General features: G+C 43.5%; 1 protein-coding gene across 1 annotated transcript; it reads right to left on the bottom strand.

Annotated features, from left to right (window-relative positions):
- Nucleotides 1–3,271: 3,271 nt before the first annotated feature.
- Ptges3 (prostaglandin E synthase 3) lies at nt 3,272–21,959 on the bottom strand. Its single transcript, XM_041674974.1, has 8 exons — nt 21,526–21,959; nt 11,334–11,447; nt 10,779–10,848; nt 10,037–10,135; nt 8,173–8,262; nt 7,053–7,115; nt 5,760–5,784; nt 3,272–4,191 (listed from the first exon to the last, which is right to left on the bottom strand). Coding segments are annotated over exons 1-8 (483 nt in total). The 5' UTR covers nt 21,528–21,959; the 3' UTR covers nt 3,272–4,171.
- Nucleotides 21,960–23,072: the final 1,113 nt, after the last annotated feature.

The raw sequence follows: 23,072 nt of genomic DNA, 5'->3' as shown, positions 1-23,072 counted from the left end.
CACACATACATGCATAAAAGCAGAAGACAACCCCAAATTCCAAAAACAAACCCCTCCTTCAAACTCATGCAATATCCCCCATCAGAATATGACTTTGACATGTTCGTTTTTGCTATTATTCCATTACTACAGCAACATACTGTCAGTGGCTCTCAACCTGTGGGCTGTGAACCCTTTGGGTCAGCAAACACATCTTCAGATGATTCCTAACAGCAGCAAACTTAAGAGTAGCAACTTCATAACTCTTTTTAGGCAACCAAAGACCCATAGGCTGAGAACTGCTTAGAGTGGTGTAAAAGATGACTTAGTTCCCTCCAGCTAGAGATGGTTCAGAGACTTAGTGCTTTCAAAGGGTTAGGGTTTGGCTCCCAACACCTACATAGCAGCTCGACCGCTTTTTTTTTTTTTAAAGATTTATTTATTACATATACAGTGTTCTGCTTGCATGTATACTTGCAGGCCAGAAGAGGCCACCAGATAACATTACAGATGGTTGTGAGCCACCATGTGGTTGCTGGGAATTGAACTCAGGGCCTCTGGAAGAGCAGTCAGTGCTCTTAACCTCTGAGCCATCTCTCCAGCCCCAGCTCGACCACTTTTAACTCATTCTGGAGTCTCAAATTCTCATCTGGACTCCACAGGCATTGCATATACATAAGCATGCAGATCACTCATAAAATCTTAGATTATACCCTCGCCTAAATCCTGCTTCACTTGTTTAGAAATAACCAAAATGTTTAACAGTGTCTGAAGAGTAGTTCTGTGGTAGAGCACTTTCCTGTTGTGTATGAGTACCTTGACTCAAATGTCCAGCACTAAAAATTAAATGTTTGACACATCACCTTCACTCACTCCCTTCCCACCCCCGTTTTTTGAGATGAGTGTCTGTGTAGCTCAGGCTGTCCCAGAACTGGCCCTACAAATCAGGCTGGCCTCAAACTCCTGATCTGCCTCCTGAGTGCAAGAACTAAAGGAATACACCACCATTCCTGGTAGAACATAGACTACTCATTTCTGGGTTGTCTCAAATGTTTATTTTTATTTTTTTTTGGTTTTTTCGAGACAGGGTTTCTCTGTGGCTTTGGAGCCTGTCCTGGAACTAGCTCTGTAGACCAGGCTGGCCTTGAACTCAGAGATCCACCTGTCTCTGCCTCCCGAGTGCTGGGATTAAAGGCGTGTGCCACCACCGCCCGGCGTCTCAAATGTTTAGAAGCTGTGAGACCAATCCCTGGAATTTTACCCACATTAGTTATCTGTTCCATATACCAGACTGCAACAAAAGGTTTGGATAGTTTACCAAGAATAGAATTTCTGATAAGGACAAGGACAAAGTTTATCAAGTTTCCCAAGTCTCCCTCTACTGCTATTGTTCCCTCTACTGCTTTTTTAAGAACAGGGTTTCTCTGTGTAGGCCTGGCTGTCCTGGAACTTGCTCCATAGACAAGATTTGCTTGCCTCTTGTCTTGCCTTGAGTGTTCAGACTAAAGGTATTTAGTCCCCTACTGCTTTGACAAGACACAGCATTGCTCTGAAGCAAGGCTTGTGCTATGTAGACTCGGTTTTTAGTCCAGGCTGATTTTAACCTTATGTAGCCAAGGAACGGATTGCCCTGTCCATACCTACAGGACTACATTTGAGAGCTACCAAGCTGTTCTTGCCTGTCTTAGGAATGTTCGAAGGTTTGTGTCCAAATGTCCAGATTAAATGTTAATTTTTTTTTTTTTTTTTTTTTTGTCCAGACAGGGTTTCTCTGTGGCTTTGCTGCCTGTCCTGGAACTAGCTCTCATAGACCAGGCTGGCCTCGAACTCAAGAGATCCACCTGCCTCTGCCTCCCAAGTGCTGGGATTAAAGGTGTGTGCCACCACCACCCGGTTAAATGTTAAAATTTTAAGAGCTAGATGTGGTGATATGTGTGTCCTTTTTACTCAGTGATCCTAACTCATCAGTTATGTGAGCTTGTTATTCAACTGGAGTTCTTAAAGGACCAATACCTCCTCCCGCCAACCCCCAAATTTAGGCGCTATAGAGAAAGAGAAGAGCACCTTCTGCTCTCAGAGTACCTGAGCTCAATTTCCAAGACCCACATATAACTGTATCCAGTTTAAGGGGCTTTAACAGTCTTCTTGCATCTGAGGAAACCTGCACATACATGGAGCAATTTATTTTTTGCTTTTTAAAGACAGGGTTTCTCTTTAACAGCCATGGTTGTCCTGGAACTTGCTCCGTAAACTAGGCTGACCTTGAACCACTTACCTCTGCCTCACATAGTGCTGGGATCAAAAATGTGCACCAGGGGGCTGGAGAGATGGCTCAGAGGTTAAGAGCACTGACTGCTCTTCCAGAGGTCCTGAGTTCAATTCCCAGCAACCACATGGTGGCTCACAACCATCTGTACTGAAATCTGGTGCCCTCCTCTAGCGTGTGGGCATACATCGGGGCAAAATGTTATATACATAAAAGTGTGCACCAGCAAGTCAGTCTTTACATGTAGTATATATATATATAATCTATCTTCAGACATATACACACCCTGCGAGTTTGAGGCCAGTCTGGTCTGCAGAGGGAGTTCCAGTACAGGCTCCAAAGCTACAGAGACAAAACAAAAACAAAAGCGGCAGTGGCAGGGTGGGGGTGAGTAAGAGGCAGGAAGAAAGGGAAGAGACAAACTTTTAAAGCAATTTAAAAATGGGCAGTGGCAGCCAGGTGGTTGGTGGTGCAAGCCTTTAGCTACTGTACTTGATATGTAAATGCAGGCAGCTCTCAGTGATTTTGAGGCCAGCCTGGTCTACAAAAGCAAGTTCCAGGACTTTTACACAAAGAGCGCCTGTCTTGAACTCACCCACCAAAAAACCAAAAACACTTCATTTCTGAGCTCTCTACACACAGAAATAATCAAGGAATCAACCTTTCATCTTTAGGACTTCATTCAACATTGCCTGAAACAGCCTGGATAGCAACAGATGGTGGAAACACAGGCTCCCTCCGCAGGCCAGACTTTAGAAGTGTGGAGGTAACACTGCTAAATGCAGGAGCTGAGAGATGTACAGGAGGACAACACATTTAGTTTTATTTCAATCAAGTCACACAACACTTTTCCAGCTGCTGAAAGTGCATCTACAGTTTCCATTACAGAGCCACGTGAAAGGGTTTCCTCTGACAGTACAGCAACCTCTTTTTTCAAACAGGAACAGTCCCAAAGTTTTCCCTCAAAAAAATAAGAACTCCATTCCAGTAAGTGGAAAATACATGAAATTACAGCAAACCAGACACTTAGAAGGAGAGCCAAGAAATCGTCCAACAGTTTATTAGAAAGAATGTAGACATTTAAAAAAATCCCCACTGTCATGAACATAAATTGAGGTTTTCCAGCCAGGGTATAAGCTGAAATCAAAACAGGAAATAAAAAAATCCAATAGTGTATTAACATTTTCCACTCATTTGCCACACTGACAGTGCAAATACAAATCTGGTCTAAAATGTACAGACTCTCAAGCAACAATGTACAGCTTTCTTTCTTTGTCCTCCGTGCTAAGAGATGTTAAAGAGCTTAAGGGCCAAATAATACCAATGTATAGGCTTCAAAAACCATCTAAGTTAGGGCATTCGCTAGTTTTAGCTAAAACACTTGAACACTGACAAGTGATCACATACAATAATGTAAAGTACATTTTTGAAAAATAAACTTTAGTGGAATAATTCTGAAAGGTACACTGAAAGAATGACAGGGTATCAGTTTAAGAATCAGCCAATTTTTTTTCCGCCCCCTTCAAGTTCATGGTCTGGGATCTAAACTAGGGAGGGACCTTTCCCTAAGCTGAGAGCTTCCTAAGATGTAAGTAAGTAGCTGTGTTATGAAGAAAGAAGACTTAGGTGAAAAGTGTTTATTCATCAGAGCTGTTGTATCAGTTGCCTAGGATCTCAACCACTTCATGGAATCCTGGGAAATGTTCATGCATAAGGATATTGCCTTACCTGACTTAAATTGCCCCATACAATGGTACATTATCAACCCTTAGTGAAGCCTTTAAAAAAAAAATTAAAAAAAAAAAAAAAAAACAGGTTGAAAATACAGCATCTGCCTTTAGAGCTTTCAACTCAGGAATTTTCTCAATTATGAAATCTTGCAGAAGTTATTTTTCTTTCTCAAAATCCAGGCGATGACAACATTCCTTACTCCAGATCTGGCATTTCTGAAAGGATTAGAAACAATTAGTTAAGGTCTAGAAGAGAACTACAACAGAATCTAAGAGTTACAAAGTCTCAGCAGAGAAGCAGCTGACAGAACTGAACGTCCTAGTCCTAGTAGCACTTGTGTGCACAGGACCCCTTAAAGAGTAAGGGATTTCAGGGGGCTGGAGAGATGGCTCAGAGGCTAAGAGCACTGACTGCTCTTCCAGAGGTCCTGAGTTCAATTCCCAGCAACCACATGGTGGCTTACAACCATCTATAATGAGACCTGGTGCCCCCTTCTGGCTTGCAGGCACACGTGGAAGGAATGCTATACACATAATATAATAAATTAAAAAAAAAAAAAGAGAGAGAGAGTAAGGGATTTCAAAAACCGTGACAAGGATCTCTAAGACCTCTTCCTTAGAGCTAGCCCATTTCACCTCTTGGGAATGCCCCCCCCCTTTAATTTTTTTCCCCAGAGAAAGGTTTCTCTGTGTAGCCCTGGCTGAACTGGAACTTACTCTGTAGACCACACTGGCCTCAAACTCAGAGGCCCACCTGTCTCTGCCTCACAAGTACTGGTATTAAAGGCACATGCCACCACTGCCTGGTGTTTTGAGAATTCATTCAGCCAATTATCTTTTGGGGTACCGGTCCTTAGGGCACAGTGTGAGGTGCTACGTGTGCACTAATAAGCAGAGACAAGAAGCGTGCTCACTCTCTTGGGAGGTCAGAGCAGCTTCTACCTTGTCTGTATCCTATAAGCCTGTGTTTTCACTTTGAATCCCATTTCCTTTGTATCCCCATAATAAAGACAATTTGTGCAGTAATACCCCTTGCTTTAGCTTGATGTTTTCTCCTTTCTTAATAAATTAATTCTATTCTACGCTAAATTTTAAAGTACGTTCTTGGGACTGGACAGATTACTACTCTTCTAGAGAACCCAGGCTCATTTCCTGGTAATGAAACATTGGCTCACATTTGGCTGTTAAGTCCAAGGGCTCTGACAGCATCTTTCATCCCCCAAGTACCGGCTACACACAGTGCACACACACACATGCACGCAGTCAAAACACAAAATAAAATGTGCTAGGTGGCGGTGGCGTCCATCTTTATAATCCCAGTACTTGAGAGGTAGAGGCAGGCAGATCTGAGTTGGAGGTGAGTCTGGTCTAGAGTTACAGGACAGTCAGGGCTACACAGGAAAAACCCTGTGTAAATTGGTATGAGTTTTTCCTCCACTTTTCCTGGTGGTTGCTGTGATTTTTAACCTAACCTGTACTCTACCATTCTTTTAAAATTAAATTTTTATTTTCCTTCTTTCCAAGATAGGGTTTCTTTCTCTATAGCTTTGGAGCCTGTCCTGGAACAAGCTCTTGTAGACCAGGAGGGACTCAGACTTACAGAGCTCCACCTGCCTCTGCAACCGATTAAAGGCATGTGCTACCATGGCCTGGCATTAAATTGTTCTTCAGTTTAAAAAGAAAATTGGTGTCTGCTCTGAAACTTGGTCTCAGTGTAAGGCAAGCACTTACACTGGAAATAAAACAAACCACAAACCCGGCCTCCCCCCAAACCCCTCACTTACTTTCATCATCACTGTCTTGTGAATCCTGTAGAAGAAATTTTTATAAGTTACAACACTAATCGTACACATTTCTCTTAACAGAATATTTTTATCTTAAGAATCCAAACATTGTATTTATTTTTTTTTTACCATAGTAGCAAAAACAATTACATGGAACCCAGAACTTAATGATAATTCACTTATTCTCCTAAAGTGAACAACTTTACAACAGAACCCTTTCTGTAAGACATTGTGTACTTCTTGATTAGGACTGAACTCACTCCATTCTCCCCCTTGTTATCATCTCATGTCATCCCATTAAAGGAAAAACTGACTCAATACAAAGACAACAATGAATTCTAAGTCTACATACTGAAGTTGAGAATTCTCCCAACTACATAACTAACAAGTGCTAAAATATTGTAATATTAAAGGAAGAATTCTAATAGTTGAATATGCTTCCTCTTGATGCATTCACATCCCTTTATTATTATAGTCTCCGACCTGGCTTTAAATCCTACTTATATCCTTGGTAAAAAGACAATAATTTTCTTTCTTCTCTTTTGGTTTTTCGAGATGGGGTTTTTTCTGTAACTTTGGAGCCTGTTCTGGAACTAGCTCTTGTAGACCAGGTTGGCCTCGAACTCACAGAGATCCACCTGCCTCTGCATTACCTGTGCTTGGTTTAAAGGCATATGCTGCCACTACCACCCAAAGACAATCTTTTTTTTTTTTTTGAACCTTCAGGCAGGCCCTCTGGAAAAGCAGCCCAACCTCTAGACCCCAAAGACAATCTCGTAACTCTTACTAACCTCTGAGCCCAACCTCTAGACCCCAAAGACAATCTTAACTCTTACTTTTGTGCAATGATTTGTTAAAAATATGATCCTTGGGGCTGGAGAGATGGCTCAAAGGTTAAGAGCATTGCCTGCTCTACCAAAGGTCCTGAGTTCAATTCCCAGCAACCACATGATGGCTCACAACCATCTGTAGTGCCCTCTTCTGGCCAGCAGGCATACACACAAACAGAATATTGTATATATAATAAATAAACATTTAAAAAAAAAATGATCCTTAATGGTCCAAATACAATTTTCCAACTAGGCAAACAAAATTCCCCCCAAATGGATACATCTTAAAAATAAACAGAAAAATAAACCACCAACAGCAACAAAAAAAGCAGCACTTCCCTTTATGAGGGGGGAAAGGATGGATATGAGTGAACACCTGCAGGGAGCAACTGAGCATGTAAGACCATCTATATTGAACTGCCTTTCACTACTATGAAATAGAAAAGAAGGTTCATATACTTACATCATCTGCTCCATCTACTTCTGGTAAATCTACATCCTCATCGCCACCCATGTGATCCATCATCTATTTCAAGCATAAAAATCAGTTTTTTAAAATGTTAAAATCAGTTTTAATAAGCTACACATTACAGATATAAACCTTTACTCCATCATAGGTTCCCATCTATGAATGCAAAAGAAACTTAAGTTGCTTTCTCGGAAAGGCAGAGTCTATGTAATTACATACACTCAGACTACTACTTCCTTGAAAACAAGGGAAGGTTCAAGTAGGACACGGTAGCCACAACTACACACTGGGGTAAGAGGCAAGCCTGATGAGCTACATAAACAAAAACAACAACAAAAAAACTCGAATGGCTCAGTGGTAGGTAGGTTTTTCATGACAGCATCTCTCTTTAATTTTGGAGCCTATATGCCCACCTTTACTTGTTGCTCTTAAAGAGGGCCTGGGCACAGTAATGAGGTCTGGTGCCCTCTTTTGGCCTGCAGACATACACAGACAGAATATTGTATACATAATAAATAAATAGTAAAAAAAAACCCTCTATAACCCCATTTCCTGGAACTGTTGACACCATCATCAGGCCTCCATGGGCACCAGGTTCCCAGATGGTGCAGACACATACACAGGCAAAACACACCCATATGCATTAAAGAAAAACATATCAAAATGACTGTACAGAACAGTATTAAAGTCAGGTGGTAGCAGCGCACACCTTTAATCCCAGCACTGGGAAGGTGAGTCCTGTGAGGCCAGCCCAGTCTACAGAATGAGTTCCAGGACACTGAGAAACCCTTCCTTAAAAGGAAAAAAAGAAAAAGGAGGGCTGGAGATATGGCTCAGTGGTTAAGAGCACTGGCTGCTCTTCCAGAGGTCCTGAGTTCAATTCCCAGCAACCACATGGTGGCTCACAACCATCTGTAATGAGATCTGGCGCCCTCTTCTGGCCTGCAGGCATACATGGAGGCAGAATGTCGTGTATACATAGCAAATAAATTAAAAAAAAAAAAAAAAGTGCCTCCAGGAAAGGCAACACACTCGCTAGGGATGATTTAAAAAAAAGTAAAGACAAGACAATAATTATGAGAACAGGGTAGAGGATGCCACTAAGAGAACTTACCTCAGAAAAACGGTCAAAATTGGACATGTCCTCATCTGAATCATCCTCCCAGTCTTTCCAATTATTGAAGTCCACACTAAGCCAGTTAAGCTACAGATCAAGGAAAGCATTACCCATGTTAAGTTTTTTGAGCTTACAACCACTGAGACATAAAATCAAAGAAGAAAAATCCAAGGGAAACCAAAAGTAGTTAACAAGCCCATGAATCGTTATTTTGTTTAACTTTCCTTTTAAACAAAAAACAGCCATCCCTCTGGAGAATGGGATTATAGGCTGCATATTAGGCACTCTGTCAACTGAGCTACAGCCCTAGTGCCACTGTTTTCATTCTAGACAGTACTGCTAGGAATTTTCCCTAACATGAGCTCTCTGCCGATGCAAAAATCCCAATCAAGCCAAATTAAGAAATATCCATGTTTAATGGGAGGCTGCAAAAGTGACAGGGTGAGGGGTAGGGGGTGGGGAGTAATGTCAACCACGACACAGGAGGGGACCTTCCAGGGAAGCAGTTTAAGACTGGGAGAGTGGGCATGTTTGGAGGGCACAGAGATGGGGCCTCCAAAGATGGAGGCCAGAGACGGACTTGGGACTTACAAGTACCTTATTATGTAGCCCTAACTGGCCTCAAATTCAGAAATCCTTATGCTTCTGCGTTACATACTGGGATAAGCCACCACACAAGGTACTTCTAAATGTGTGGAGGAACAAGAGGATAAGAGAACAACTTGAAGCCAGTTCTCCCCTTCTACCACGTGAGTTCTTGGAATCAAACTCAGCTTTCAGATTTGGCAGCAATCATGGCTGTCTATTAAGTCATCCCGGCAATCCACCCCCAGTTTCTTCAATTTTAAGTGACACCAAACTTTATTCCCCTAGGATAACCAAGTATCTTAGAAAAGCTTTCCCTCTGCAAATTCTCTCCCGTTCCTTTTTTTAGACAGTTGTAACTTCTAAAGACCATGATGGTCCTGAACTCATGATTCTCCTTTCTCTGTGAACCACCATGCCTGGCAAATTCTTCTGTGTTGGGGAGTAAACTTAGTATCTTGTAGACACAGAGTACCAAGCCCAGCCCTAAAAAAGGGCAAGCTCTGACTATATATATAGCACAGTGTACTGGTGATTTTGTCATTGAACACAGGTTAGAGTCCTTTGAGATCAGGCTGCAGGCAAGCCTGTAAGAACATTTTAATTAGCGACTGATGGGCATGGTCCACTGTTGGTAGGGTAATTCCAGGTCCTGGGTTCTGTAAGAAAGCAGACTGGCTGGGCCATGGTGGTGCTCACCTTTAATCCCACCCAGCACTTGGGAGGCAAAGGAAAGTGGACTTCTGTGAATTTGAAGCCAGTCTGGTCTACAGAGCTAGTTCCAGAATAGTTAGGACTATTACACAGAGAAACCTTGTCTCGAAAAAAAAAAAAAAACAAAAAAAAACAAAAAACAAAAACAAAAAAGAATGCAGCACCCCTCCATGGCCTCTCTATCAGCTCCAGCATTCAGGTTCCTATCCTGGCTTCCTTCAGTGGACTATGAACGTGGGAGTATAAACCAAATAAACCCTCTCTCTAAATTGGTTCCTATGGTGTTTTATCACAGCAACCACAAGTAACCCTAACAAAGACATCCAGGAAAGCTAGTTTGAATTTCACAGTATTTCTGTCTTAGCCTCAAATGTGTTACTACATCTGATGCATAAGTCTATATCTCTTGAATATAAAACTAGGGACTTATGACATTTGGTTAGAAAGCCAAGTATAGAACACCAGCAATTATACACAGGGAAACTCTCATAAAACAAAACAACAAAATCAAATTATAAAAATATACTTTTTTATTTCTCAAGCACAGAAAATGACAACTCACCTTTGCCCTCTCCTTTGTTAACCTAGGCCACGATTGGCCAGATTCTCCTTTCCGCAAACAACATAAAATTGATCTGTCCGTTCTTTTATGCTTGGAGTCCTAAAACAAGAGCATCATCACACCAGTTTATATCTCTATTATCATGGTAAATACCTTTTCCCTTTCTACTGCTCCCTTTCCAGATTTCTTTTTAACCTTCTTTTTATATTGTTAGAGATCAAACCTAAGACCTTGAAGTGTACCAGGGAATACTCTATCACAGAGCTGTCTCTTCCATAATCTGGCCATTACTGTGCAGCCTGCTGTCCTGAATTCAAGACCCTCATTAATCAGCACACCCGAGTGTTTCTATGTAGGCAAAGCCATCCTGTCTCAGTTTTCTGAAAATTCACCTTATAGGCACAAGCAGACTGAGCAAGTCATGGGCAGTCAGCCAATAAGCAGTTTCTCTGTGTAACAGCTCTGGCTGTCCTGGAACTAGCTCTGTAGACCAAGCTGGCCTTGAACTCAGAGATCCACCTGCCTCTGCTCCCGGTTCTTTCCTCGGGCTCTCAGCTACTAAGGTTTCAGATCTAAAGACAGGCTTCAAAGGTGCTGTCATCTGTCCAGTGACAGAATAAAAAACATACAGGAATGGAGGCTATAAAATATAAGTCTCTATAAATTGTTATATTAATTAGACTTAATATTTACTACCAGCATTTCCTCATAATTTAAATCTGAATAAAGCATTAATACTTACATTTGGATCAATACAGTGAAAAAGATCAATTTCATTTAAATGCTTAAAATTATCACTTCCTCCAAGACAACTAAAAGAGAGAAAAACTCAAATAAGCATCTTTAAACAATAGATCAGCAAGAAAAACAAGATTAAGTCACTCAGTTATCTGAAATAAGCTTTGGGTAACACTGATATAAAAACGTGTGCTGGCTAGTTTATGTCAATTTGACACACGCTAGAGTCATCTGAGAGAAGCCAACCTAAGAAAATGCTTCCATAAGAGTGTGCTATAGGCAGGTTGTAAGGCATTTTCTCATTAGTGATTGATTGGAGAGGATCCAGCTCATTGTGGGTGCTTCTATTCTTGTGCTGGTGGTCTGGGTTCTCTAAGAAAGCAGGTTAAGCATGCCATAGGCATCAAGTCAGTAAGCAGCACCCCTCCATGGCCTTGGCTTTCATTTCCTGCCTCCATCATGTTCCTACCCTGACTTCTTTTGATGGTGAACGGGGCATGCATAGCCCAATAAACGCTTACTTCCCAAGTTGCTACCCTGAGACAAACAAGCAAATTACCTGAAAGTAAGTTTGGATTTTTCAAAATTTACATTAACATCTTTACTGTCTTCAACACAAAATTCAATGAATACGTAGTCCCTTCGATCGTACCACTTTGCAGAAGCAGGCTGCCTACAAATAAAACAAGACAAACAGTTCAGTACTTAAATAACTTCACATTTAACACAGTAATGTATTTCTCTATCACATTTTTAAACTTTTACTTTATATTTACTCCACATTTCAAGGACTCCCACAAGGTAATTTCAGAAGAACAAAAACTTCCATAACAGGGATTTTATTTTGGGAGACCGGGGAAAAAGGCAGTATTTCACATAGCTCACATTAGCCTTGGACATCTCATCTTCCACTGCCCACCCACATAACACCATTTATCTTTCTAGTATCATTGTAGGACAGAAAATAGCCTTTAACAAACAAACTGCGTTTTCTCCACAGATGTATGTTCAGCACTGTTAACAGGGCTTTTGGGGGGGGGGGCTGTTTTTGAAGACAGGGTTTCTCTGTGTAACAGCTCTGGCTGTCCTGGAACTAGCTCTGTAGACCAAGCTGGCCTTGAACTCAGAAATCTGCCTGCCTCTGCCTCCTCATTGCTAGAATTAAAGGTGTGCACCACCACTGCCCAGCATTAATAGAGATTTTAAAACCCAAAATCTAACATTTAATACCCTGTCAATCCTTTAAACCAGTACCACTGAAACTAAGATGCATGATTTAAATTATAAAGAAAACTAAGCCACTTTCAGAAGCACATAGTATTTTACAATCCTGGAATTTCAACATTAGAATTTATAAGTAATAGGGATGTAGCCAGTGGCACAATGTTTGCCTAACATTTGCAGGGTCTAGGTTTGATGTACCAAATCCTGGAACAAAATAATTTAAAAATATAGTGGTGTCAAGGTATGTTGTCATAGAACTCAGGAGGCATATATATCAAGCTGTTGTCTTACAGAACAAGGGCTAGAGAGATGGCTCAGTGGCTAAGGGTACTGGCTAGTCTTATAGAAGACCTAAATTCAATTTCCAGCACCTACAGGGCAACTCACGACCACCTGTAACCTCAGCTCCAAAGGATCCAAGATGAGCAGGCAAAGCACTCATATGAACTGAGTTCCACCATCTGAGGGGCTCCCTGGGACCCATGTGGTCTTAGAAAGAACTGCAAGCTGTCTTGTACTCATGTGCAGTGATACATGTGTACACAGTGATTAACACATGTTAAAAAAGAAAATGGCACGTTAGCTTCCCCAGTTGAAATGACAATAAGCTAGCCAAAATAAAACTACCTCTGTAGTACATATTGGCAGATGTACTAATCTCTCTATCAACTATATCCTCGCCCCTTGGGGTTTTTGTTTTATGACAGTGTCTTGCTTTAAGTTCATGTTGCCCTGCACTGACAGAGTTGCCTTAGCCTCTTGAATACAAATTACACTATGTTTATTAAACAATCTTTAAATTGGAAATAAAATCCATTGGGGACAAAGAAGTGACAGATAAAAAAATAGACCCTACCCAAATAATCTTGGTTGTAAACTTGGATTCTAAATCAACTAAAAGACATTCTTGCCGGGCGGTGGTGGCGCACGCCTTTAATCCCAGCACTCGGGAGGCAGAGGCAGGCAGATCTCTGTGAGTTCGAGACCAGCCTGGTCTACAAGAGCTAGTTCCAGGACAGGCTCCAAAACCACAGAGAAACCCTGTCTCGAAAAAACCAAAGACATTCTTGTGATTTTTTTTAAACATTTTTATGGTTTATTTAACTTTATTTTTATGTGCATTGGTGTGAAGTGTCAGATCCCCTGGAAGTGATCTTCAGACAGTTGTGAGCTGCCATGTGGGTGCTGGGAATTGAACCGGGGTCCTCTGGAAGAGCAGTCTGTGCTCTTAACCACTGAGCCATCTCTCCAGCCCCCATTCTTGTGATTTTCTTGACCAAATTACTTGAAGGGAGAAGACACATCCTAAATAACTGTGGGTTACACATTCCAATGGCAAGTTCACCTGCCCTGTTGCTGCTACCGCTTCATGCTCCCAAAATGGATGACGGAAGGCCAGCAGCAGCTCTCTGAGATTCCTCCAGGCTTTCAGCACCAGACTGGAAGTGACTAAAAGAACTACAGATTCTGGATAGATAAGTCAGCCATTGTTGGGACTATTTAGTGACATAGCATTATGTAAGGGAAGCCAATAAATCCCCGTCTGTTATACACTCACTGAATTGGTTCTTTTCCACTAGAGAACCCTGAGTAATACCAAATAACAGGTACGTGAGGATCTAGTGTAGTATTTTACCCTATTTTAAAATAAAAACGACCTGCTTCTTGCCTAGAAGTTGATGCTTTGGGTTTGATACCCACTCACTAAAGCTAATCCATGAGCGATTCCTTACCAATGCACACAAATGGCAGCTGAATAAAATTCTAATTACTTGCCTGGTGGTGGTGGCAAAGCGTGCCTTAATCCCAGCACTTGGAAGGCAGAGGCAGGTGTATTAAAGGTATGTGTCACCATGCCTAACCATGCTGTTTTTCTTTCGCTCATTCATTATTTAAGACATGGGAGGGGCTGGAGAGATGACTCAGTGGTTAAGAGCACTGGCTGCCCTTCCAGATGTCCTGAGTTCAATTCCCAGCAACCACATGGTGGCTCACAACCATCTGTAATAAGATCTGGTGCCCTCTTCTGGCATGCGGGCATACATGGAGGCAGAATGTTGTATACATAAGAATAAATAAAATCTTCCAGGGGTTCCTGGTTCAATTCCCAGCACCCACATGGCAGCTCACAACTGTCTGTAAATCCAGATCCAGGAGATCTAACACCTTCACACCAATGCATATTAAAAAAACAAAAATCAAACCACCACTACCACCACTACCACAACAACAACAAAAAACCAAAAACAAGCCGACAGTGGTATGCCTTTAATCCCAGGACACAGGAGAGGCAGGTGAGTTCAAGGCCAGCCTGGTTACAGAGCGAGTTCCAGGCCAGGGCAATTAGGGCTGTTACACAGAGAAACCCTGTTTTGAAAAAAACAAAACAAAACAGGGAAACATTGGCGGGTTAACCCACTTTCTTAGATTTACATTAAGTAACAACTGTTTTCTGTTCAATTTTTCATCTTCAACTCTGACTCGTCAGTGCCTCAGAATGAGACTTTCCCATTGGAGCAAAAGTGCAATCCTAACAGAGGCTCTCCTCCAATATGACTGGTGCCCTAGTAAGGGAAGATGAGGATGAAAGACACAGGTGGTCATCAAATGAAAGAGAATCTCTAATAGAATGATTTCTTAGAAAATAAACCATCAGAAACAACTTTTTGTTTAAGGTTAAGGTCTCTGCAGTTGGCCCCAAACCTCTCTTTACAAATCAAGTCTCTCTACACATAAATGTGATAAACTATTGTTAATATCTGAATTTCTATTGAAATTAAGTGGGAGACAGAATGGAGAGGTGGCTTAGAGGTTAAGACCATTCCTCCAGAGGTTCTGAGCTCAATTCCCAATACGACACACCTGTAATGAGACCTGGTGCCCTCTTCTGGCATGCAGGCAGAACACCGAACACAAAATAAATAAATTTTAGAGGAAAAAAAAATTAAGTGTGTATGTGTGTGAGGAGCAGGGTTCTGGGGCAGAGAAATGGCCTAGCACTAAAGAATATTTGCTCAAGAAGACCTTAATAAAAGCAAAAAATAAACCAAAACCAAACAGAATGAGCTCTGTTCAGTTCTCAGCACCTATGTAAAGCACCTTGCACATTCTGTAACTCCAAAGGACTTGACATTCTTCTGGCCTCCTCAGGAACCCATACACATGTGGCAAACTCACACACAAAGTGCTACCATGTAGCCATGTTAATAGCTTCATACAGAAATTACTCAGAAACAGAAAAGTACATTTCTGTTAAGTATTACGTGAGCTGAGAGACTGAATCTGTTCGAGGCCAAGCTACAGTGTTAACCAATTAAAAGATCATTCTGACCAAACTATAACCTAAACCAAAGAACACACACATACAAAGGTACTTTTTATATAGATATATACTGGCTTGTCATGCTTTTCTAGATTTTATGAAATAAACACAGCGCTCACTATATACATGTATATATACATATACACACTTCAGAAAGTATAGAAAAGCAGTTAAAGGTTTATGTGTATGAATATTTTGCCTGCCTTGAACTAGAAGGTTGTGAGCCTCCATGTGGTTGCTGGGAACCATCTAAGTCCTTAACTGCAAGAGCAGTTAAGGTGGTTTAGGTTGGTTTTTCCCTCTCTTCATAGCTCTGGTTGTCCTAGAATTACATAGGCCATGGTGGTCTCCAACTCAGAGAAAACTGAACTGCTGGCTCTGCCTCCTAAGCACTGTGACTGAGATTGTGCTCCACTTTGTCCAACCAGTGAAGTTCTTTTAAATGCTGGTCCACCTTCCAGACCTGCTAACTAACCATCCACCCCAATACATTTTTCAATCTGTTTAACAGAAGACGTGTTGAATTTGCAGATGTGCTATACAGTAACAAAACTCACAGCAGACCTCTAGCTCAACCCTACCATCAAAAGCATCTCATGTAATCATGTCCCATAGCCAAAGCACACTGCTGGAAGATAGTACTGGGACCTGTTCTAGAGATGTATCAGGAGAGGAAATCCCAGCTCTTCCTTGGGCCAAGGAGGGGTGGTGGCTTACTCTGTAAACAGCACTTTCCAGTATGAACAGTAGGAGGATCACTACAAGTTCCAGGACAGCTTGCTCTACATTCTCTGCACCATTAACCATGTTTCAATGAGTAAGGTATACAGCTATGTAGGAACTCTGCTCAAACCTCAGCTTCAGGCCTCCATACATACCAGCACACACATGGGCACAATTATCCACACACACAATTGCACAAAAATTGTGCATGTTTGTATGTAATATACATGCATATGTATAGAGATATGCAACAGCCAGATTCTGTCTCACACTTGCTCTACTTCCACACCTCATTCCCTTGAGACATGTCTCACTGAACCTGAAAGTAGGAGGCCAACAAGCCCTGTCCACACAGCACAAATACCTAGCGTTTTATGCGGGCAACGGAAATTTTTAAATGATTTTTATTTTATGTATTCTGGTGTTCTGCCTGTATGTATGTCTGTGTGAGGGTGTCAGATCCATCGGAACTGCAGTTACAGACAGTTATGAATTGCCATTTGGGTGCCGGGAACTGAACCCTGGTCCTTTGGAAGAGCAGTCAGTGCTCCTGCTGCTGAGCCATCTCTCCTGGCCCAGGTGATGGACATTTGAACCCAGGTCTTCATGACTGTTCATCAAATACACTTACTGGCTGAACATCTTTCCAGTCACCTTTTCAGTGTTTTTAAAGCCCCTACCTTTCCACAGCTGATATTACAAGTGGAGGCAGAAGGATCAGGAATTCACAAGAGAATGAACACAAAACTGTTGTATCTGTATCAGTTTCTAATAAGGCACTGAGTCACTAAAGTTCTGCTATGGAAAGCCAGGCAGTGGAACATGTCTGTAATCCCAACATTTGGGAGGTGAAGGTCTAGGCAAGAAAAAAGGGGGAGGGGAGTTTTGGCTCACTATAGTTATATATGCCTTTAATCCCACCACTCAGGAGGCAGAGGCAGGGCCATCTCTGTTGAGTTTGAGGGCAGTCTGGTCTACATAATAAAACCTGTTTCTGGGAAAACAAACACCCAACTAACCAACCAACCAACCAACAAGTTATCAGTAAGCTAAATATACACATTAGTTCGAGGCGATTCAACTGCACCATACGTCTCCCCCTTTCCCTTTTACTTTTTAGAAACAGGATTTCTCTGTGGAACAGCCCTAGCTGTCCTGGAACTAGCTCTTATAGACCAGGCTGGCCTCAAACTCACTGAGATCCGCCTGCCTCCGTCTTCCAAGTGCTGGGATTAAAGGCATGAACCACCACTGTCTGGCAAAATTTCAGCTTTTGTTTATTCATTATTTTCTTACGTATGAGTGCTATGTCTGCAATACAGCTGCATGCCAGAAGAGAGCGTCAGATCCCATTATAGATGGTTGTGAGCTATCTACCACGTGGTTGCTGAGAATTGAACTAAGGACCTCTGAAGAGCAGCTAGTGCTCTTAACTGCTGAGCCATCTCTCCAGCCCCTAAACAGACCAATATTAAATTAGCAATGAGTAACCTACAATCCAGCATTGTCACTTTGTTTCTATGCCTTCTAGTTAAAGTCTAACTCAACAATTAAAAAACAAAAAAGAGAAGTCAGTTGCCAGGTTACAGTGGTTAGAAAAATCAACACTGAAGGAAGGAGCATACCCTATGCTCACTCTTAAGTTTGGAAGGCTGAAGATTTTATTTTGGGAATTCTACAAAGCATATAAATAAGTATTTATTTAATAAGTAAATAAATAGGTATGTAACTTTAACCCCAGCACCAGAGGGGCAAGGGAAGGCTGATCTCTGGTGTTCAAGGCCAGCCTGGTCTAGGTTCCAGAACAGCCAGGACTACACAATGAGACTGTCCAAGAGAATAAACCTATTTACAGCAGACATCAACAAACAACACGATTAGTTGGATTTTCCCAATTTTTACTTTAGAACTGTTACAAAATTGTATGTATTGAACATTTATTTTCTAAGGAGTTCTTCATATTTATTTTACATGTATGTAAGAACATTTTGCTTATATGTCTGGCACTGGGGGTCAGATCATTCAGAGGTCAGAAGAGGATGCTGGATCCCCTGAAACCAGAATTACCAATTGTTATCAGTCCCCCTGTGGATGGAGCCTGAAAATTGAGCCCAGATCCTCTGAAAGAGTAGCGACTGCTCTTCAAGAATGAGCCGCCTGGGCTGGAGAGATGGCGGGTTAAGGGCATTGCCTGCTCTTCCAAAGGTCCCGAGTTCAATTCCCAGCAACCACATGGTGGCTCACAACCATCTGTAATGAGGTCTGGTGCCTCTTCTGGCCTGTAGGCATACATGCAAACAGAATATTGTATACAGAATATTGTAAAAAACGAGCCGCCTATCTACCCCCATATACTGAGCATTTAAAACTCGAAGGATCTAATTACTTCAGAATGTGCACAATGGTGCAAGCTTTAAAAAAAAAAGTGTGTAGCCAGGTGAAGTTGCATACACCGTAATTTCAGAACTTGGAGGCAGAGATATGTAGACCCCAGTCTGGTCTACAGTGAGTTCAGGACAGTCATGGTTACACAGAAAAACCTTGCCTTGAAAAAAGTACCAAATAATAATAATTAGTAGTAAACTAAATAAAGAGGTATATGCATACATGAAGCTTTACTATGCAGATCTTTTTTTTTTTTAAGATTTATTTATTATGTAGACAGTGTTCTCATTACAGAAGGTTGTGAGCCATCATGTGGTTGCTGGGAATTGAACCCAGGACCTCCGGAAGAGTAGTCAGTACTCTTAACCTCTGAGCCACATCTCCAGCACCCTACTATGCAGATCTTAATGGCATGTACCACCTCTAATTCTAGCACTTGGAAGGTAGAGGCAGAAAGATTAAGCATTCAAGGGCAGTTCCATATGTAGTGGACCAACTCAAAAAATCTTTAAGTTAATAGGGTCAGGCATGGTGTACCATGCCTTTAAACCTAACATTTGGGAGGCAGAGACAGGCAGATCTGTCAGTCTGAGGCCAGCCTGGTCTACATTGAAAGCTCCAGGACAACCAGTGCTACATAGTGAGACCTTGTTGCAAAATCAATTGTTAGTAGAGGCTGGAAAGATGCCTCAATGGTTAAGAGCACTGGATCTCTATCCCAGGGGGTCTCTATCCTCATCAGCTGTATAGTGATTCACGACCATCTATAACTCCATCTAGTTCCAGGCAACCTAACACTCTCTCTATTCTGACCTTTGGAAGTGCTGCAAGCAGGTGGTACATAGACATATGTACAGGCAAAACACCTACACACCCAGGTTGGCTGGCTCACAACAGCCTCTATTCAGACCTAACACCTCTGCTCTCTGCTGAAACCTGCATTAGAATGTACAAACCCTTACAGACACATAATTTTAAATGTAATTTAAAAAATATTAATTTTTACCTCACTGTACTAGTATTTTGATTGAATTCAAGTATATGTATGTGCCACACATTTGCCTGGTACCCAACCATCAGAAAAGGGCATTAGATCTCCTGAAGCTGGAATTACAGATTACGAGCCACGTGGGTGATAGGAGCTAAACCCAGGTCCTTTGCAAGAACAGTAAGCACGTAATCTAAGGCACTTGTCCAGGGTCAACAAAAAATCTTAAAAAAAAATTGTGCTGGTTGGTAATAGCACATTCCTTTAATCCCAGCACTTGGTATGCAGAGGCAGGAGGGTTTCTGTTGAGTTCGAGGCCAGCCTGGTCTACAAAGAGACCTTCTTTTTGAAGGTAGTAGCATGATAATTAGAGAAGGGGTAGAATACGCTACCTGCAATTTTCACCTATTTACATTCATTACCTACAGAAATGTTTCAAACAAGCCACTTTGACTTTATGTCCATGAATGTTTGCCTGCATGTATGTAGACCACATCCCTAAAACTGGAGTTACGGATGGCTGTGAGCCACCACGTGGGTATTCGGGTCCTCTGCAAGAGAAACCAGAGCTGTTAACCACTGAACTACCTACCTCTCCAGCTCCTAAACTGGTACTTCTGATGAAAAGGTGTTTTGTTTGGCTATGCTCATCTCTTAATTGGATTACCTAGCAATTAATTTTCTCCTTAGAGATGTCCAATCTGGTTAGTAGTTTAAATACCAAAAAAAAAAAAAGTTTTACATCAATGTCCTAAAAAGCCAGAGGTGGCATTGGAATACAGCTCAGGTGATAAGAGTCCTCCCCTAACATAAGAGTTCGATCCATAACGCCTCGAAAATAAAATTTATACCGGTGCGGGTGAGCTGGCTCAACAAGTTAAGGCGCCCACCGCCACACCTGACCACCCGAGTTCTACCCCGACACGACGAAGACACATTCCCACAGATTTTCCTTTCTCCTCCAGGAGCACTCACACAAGAATAAACGGAAGCAAAAACGAAGTTAAACCTTCTCTTTCTTTCCATGTTTTCCAGCACATGTCTTCTAGGGCCTTTTCCCAGGCACCAACTAGCTCTAGGGTGTGTTCCATCCCTTTAGAGTTCTAGCCACACAGTATTCAGGGAAGTCCTTACACCTGTATGATTGTTTAATCTAGTTTCTTTTCAATCGCTATCCGCAATGAACTTTTAGGGCTGTGCAGCACAGCACCCACTCAGCACCAAACTCATCTGAAGAAGTTTTCCTGAGAAGGAAAGGCCTGGAAAAAACAGGGTCAAAAATTCTTACCAGGTTAAAACCACCAAAGCTAAGACTGTTAAGAGAACCCGTAACCACCTCCACCTAGACAGATCCGGTCTTCAGGCCAGTAAGGTGGTCCCTCCACACCTATTTCATCCTCCCGTGGAGGACGCGTGATGAAATGCCATCCCAAGTTTATTGAGAAATAGAGAACGAGTCCCCAAGTCTCTTGTGACTAGACACGTGCAGAACTACTACTCAATGCTCAGCAAGTGACTGAATTTGACTGGATTGGGAAGGAGTCTGGAAGGCTACCAAGCGCGATACGGGAACGGGAAGTTTCGTTGTGGTGACGGCATGGCCCCTCTAGTTGCCTAGCAGTGCCTGCCGCGGAGGGCGGAGGGCCGCGTGGTGCCCCATCGGCAGCGCTTACAGAACTCGGGAGCCCCGAGCCCGGCCCGGGTATCACCGAGGAGCAGCCATGCGACTCCGCGGCTCCGCTGCCCGCTGGGCAAGGCGCTCGCACACGAGTTTGAGGCCCAAGGCTAAGTTCCCGGAGTTCCGAGGCGGCCAGGCCGTCCAGAGAGGGGGGGGGGGAAGAAGTGGGGTTTCTGGCCCGAGGAATCCGGGGGGGACGGACTGGCGGTGGGGGGAGCGGACATCTGGAGGAAAAAATGTCCTCCGCCCGCCAACGGTAACCGGAACAGGGATGCAGGACCTCCCAGCGCACGGCAGGGCGGCCGCCAGCGAGGGGAGAAAGGCGGAGGGCCGCGAGTGGGGGAGGGCCCAGGGGCCGTTTCCCGGCAGCCGGGAGCTCCCGCGCGGCCTCTCTCGGGGACGACCTGCCCTCGGCGGGATGGCGCACTCACATGGTGAACGGGGCAGGGGGCCAGGCGAACGGGTGGGCGGGCCTCACTGGCGGCGGCGGCTGGCGAGTCGACTCCTCTCCGGCGTCTTCTGCCCGGTCGCGGCCTCTTCTCGCTCCCCGAAGGCGACGGCGGCGACGGCGGGCTCGACCTCGATGCCCAGAATGCACCGCGCGGAGAGCGGCTCCCTCAGGCCGGGAGAGGAGGAAAGTGTCGGAAGAGGGGCGCGAGGACGGAGAAGGAGCGTGCGTGCGTGCGAGGGGTGGTGAGGCCGGGCGGCGGCTGGTGACGCAGCAAAATGCCCGGGCCCGGCCGCCGCGCCTGCGCACTCTTTGTTTTCGGGCTCCGCGCGGCTTTCTAGAGCTCTCTACGGAAAGGGCGGGCCTCTCCGCTCCTTCGCGACGCTTCCCGCCCCGCCCCGCCCGCCGGCCCGCCGCAGGCCTCGGTCATGCCATCTTCCCGTGCTCCTCTCTCGCGTTAGTAAACCGTTGGCCGCCAACCGCCCGAGCACGCGCACGGGACGCTTTTCCTAGGAAACAGCGGGGCCGCCTCGGGAGGCGGCGGGATGTGGGAGTCTGCGGCGGATGGCCGCGGGAGACCTTGACTAGGGAGCAGGTCTCGGAAAGGAGGTGTTGGTGGACATTTTTGTTTGAGAAAGGGGCTTCCACACTAGCCCAGGCTGGCCTCGAACTCGCAGCGATTCCACTGCCTCAGCCTCCCTAGTGTTGGGCTTACAGTCTTGGCTGTTCCGGTGGGGACACGGCTTCGTTGTTAAAGCCTGGAACATCTCGCCCTTTTCCTGAATGTTAGAATCCTGTTGGGGATAGTGGGAACGCAGAGCCTTTAGCTGAGGAGCTACTTTTGTGAATTTGCCTCTAGCGGCGGGCCTGTCTCCTGCTTTGAGACTTAAGGCGACCTTGGTGAGGCGAGGAGGGAAAAGTTTCTAGCCATTCTCTTTTCATCTGAGTTCAGATGAGGCTGCGGATTTATTCTAAAATTCTTGTATAGTGCACTGGGTTAAGGTCTAGCGATGTTAGTAACCAAGAACAATATTTGCTTGTCAAAAATTGACAGATTAAGGCAGACGTAGACCAGTGAACCGCTTATTCAGGGCACGACACAAGTTTCAGGAAAATAAAACATTTCGGAAGAGTGGTAGCGTGAAGGCAAGCAAAATAAAGTACTACATGTGCCGTGAAATGCAAGCTGTATTCAGATCTGCAAAATGGGGGTGCTAGGCTCAACATGGTTGAAGGGGATGAAAATAAAAACTTTTGTGTTTTGTCTTTCAGTAGTTCAGGCCGCCCTAAACTCACTATGCAGTACAGGCTGACTTCAAATTTAGGGTAACCCTGCTGTGCTGGTATTACAGGCTTTTTGTATTGTTTTGTTTAATGCTATTGGTATCACTGAGCCCAGACTCGGAGGTGATGTTGACCATTGTAGTCTTGATCCTCTTTGCCTGTTTCACAAGTGCCAGGCAGACTAACTGAAACCTTACCACCTGTCAGGGAAAAGAAAATAGTCTGGCATAGTGGCACAGGCTTGTT

The sequence above is a fragment of the Microtus oregoni genome, unplaced genomic scaffold (assembly GCF_018167655.1).
Source record: "Microtus oregoni isolate MIOR12 unplaced genomic scaffold, Mior012 000001F_ref0000356, whole genome shotgun sequence".
Taxonomy (NCBI): Eukaryota; Metazoa; Chordata; class Mammalia; order Rodentia; family Cricetidae; genus Microtus; species Microtus oregoni.
Note: the sequence above shows the minus strand (reverse complement) of the source record. Positions and strands in the feature narration are given on the sequence as shown.

Excerpts from the sequence above, each read along its gene's own strand:
- Ptges3 (XM_041674974.1), bottom strand. Across the intron at positions 10,136-10,778 it reads TTCACTGTATTGATCCAAAT|GACTCCAAGCATAAAAGAAC; the intron begins GTAAGTATTAAT and ends CTCTTGTTTTAG. Across the intron at positions 5,785-7,052 it reads AAGTAGATGGAGCAGATGAT|GATTCACAAGACAGTGATGA; the intron begins GTAAGTATATGA and ends TTTCTTCTACAG.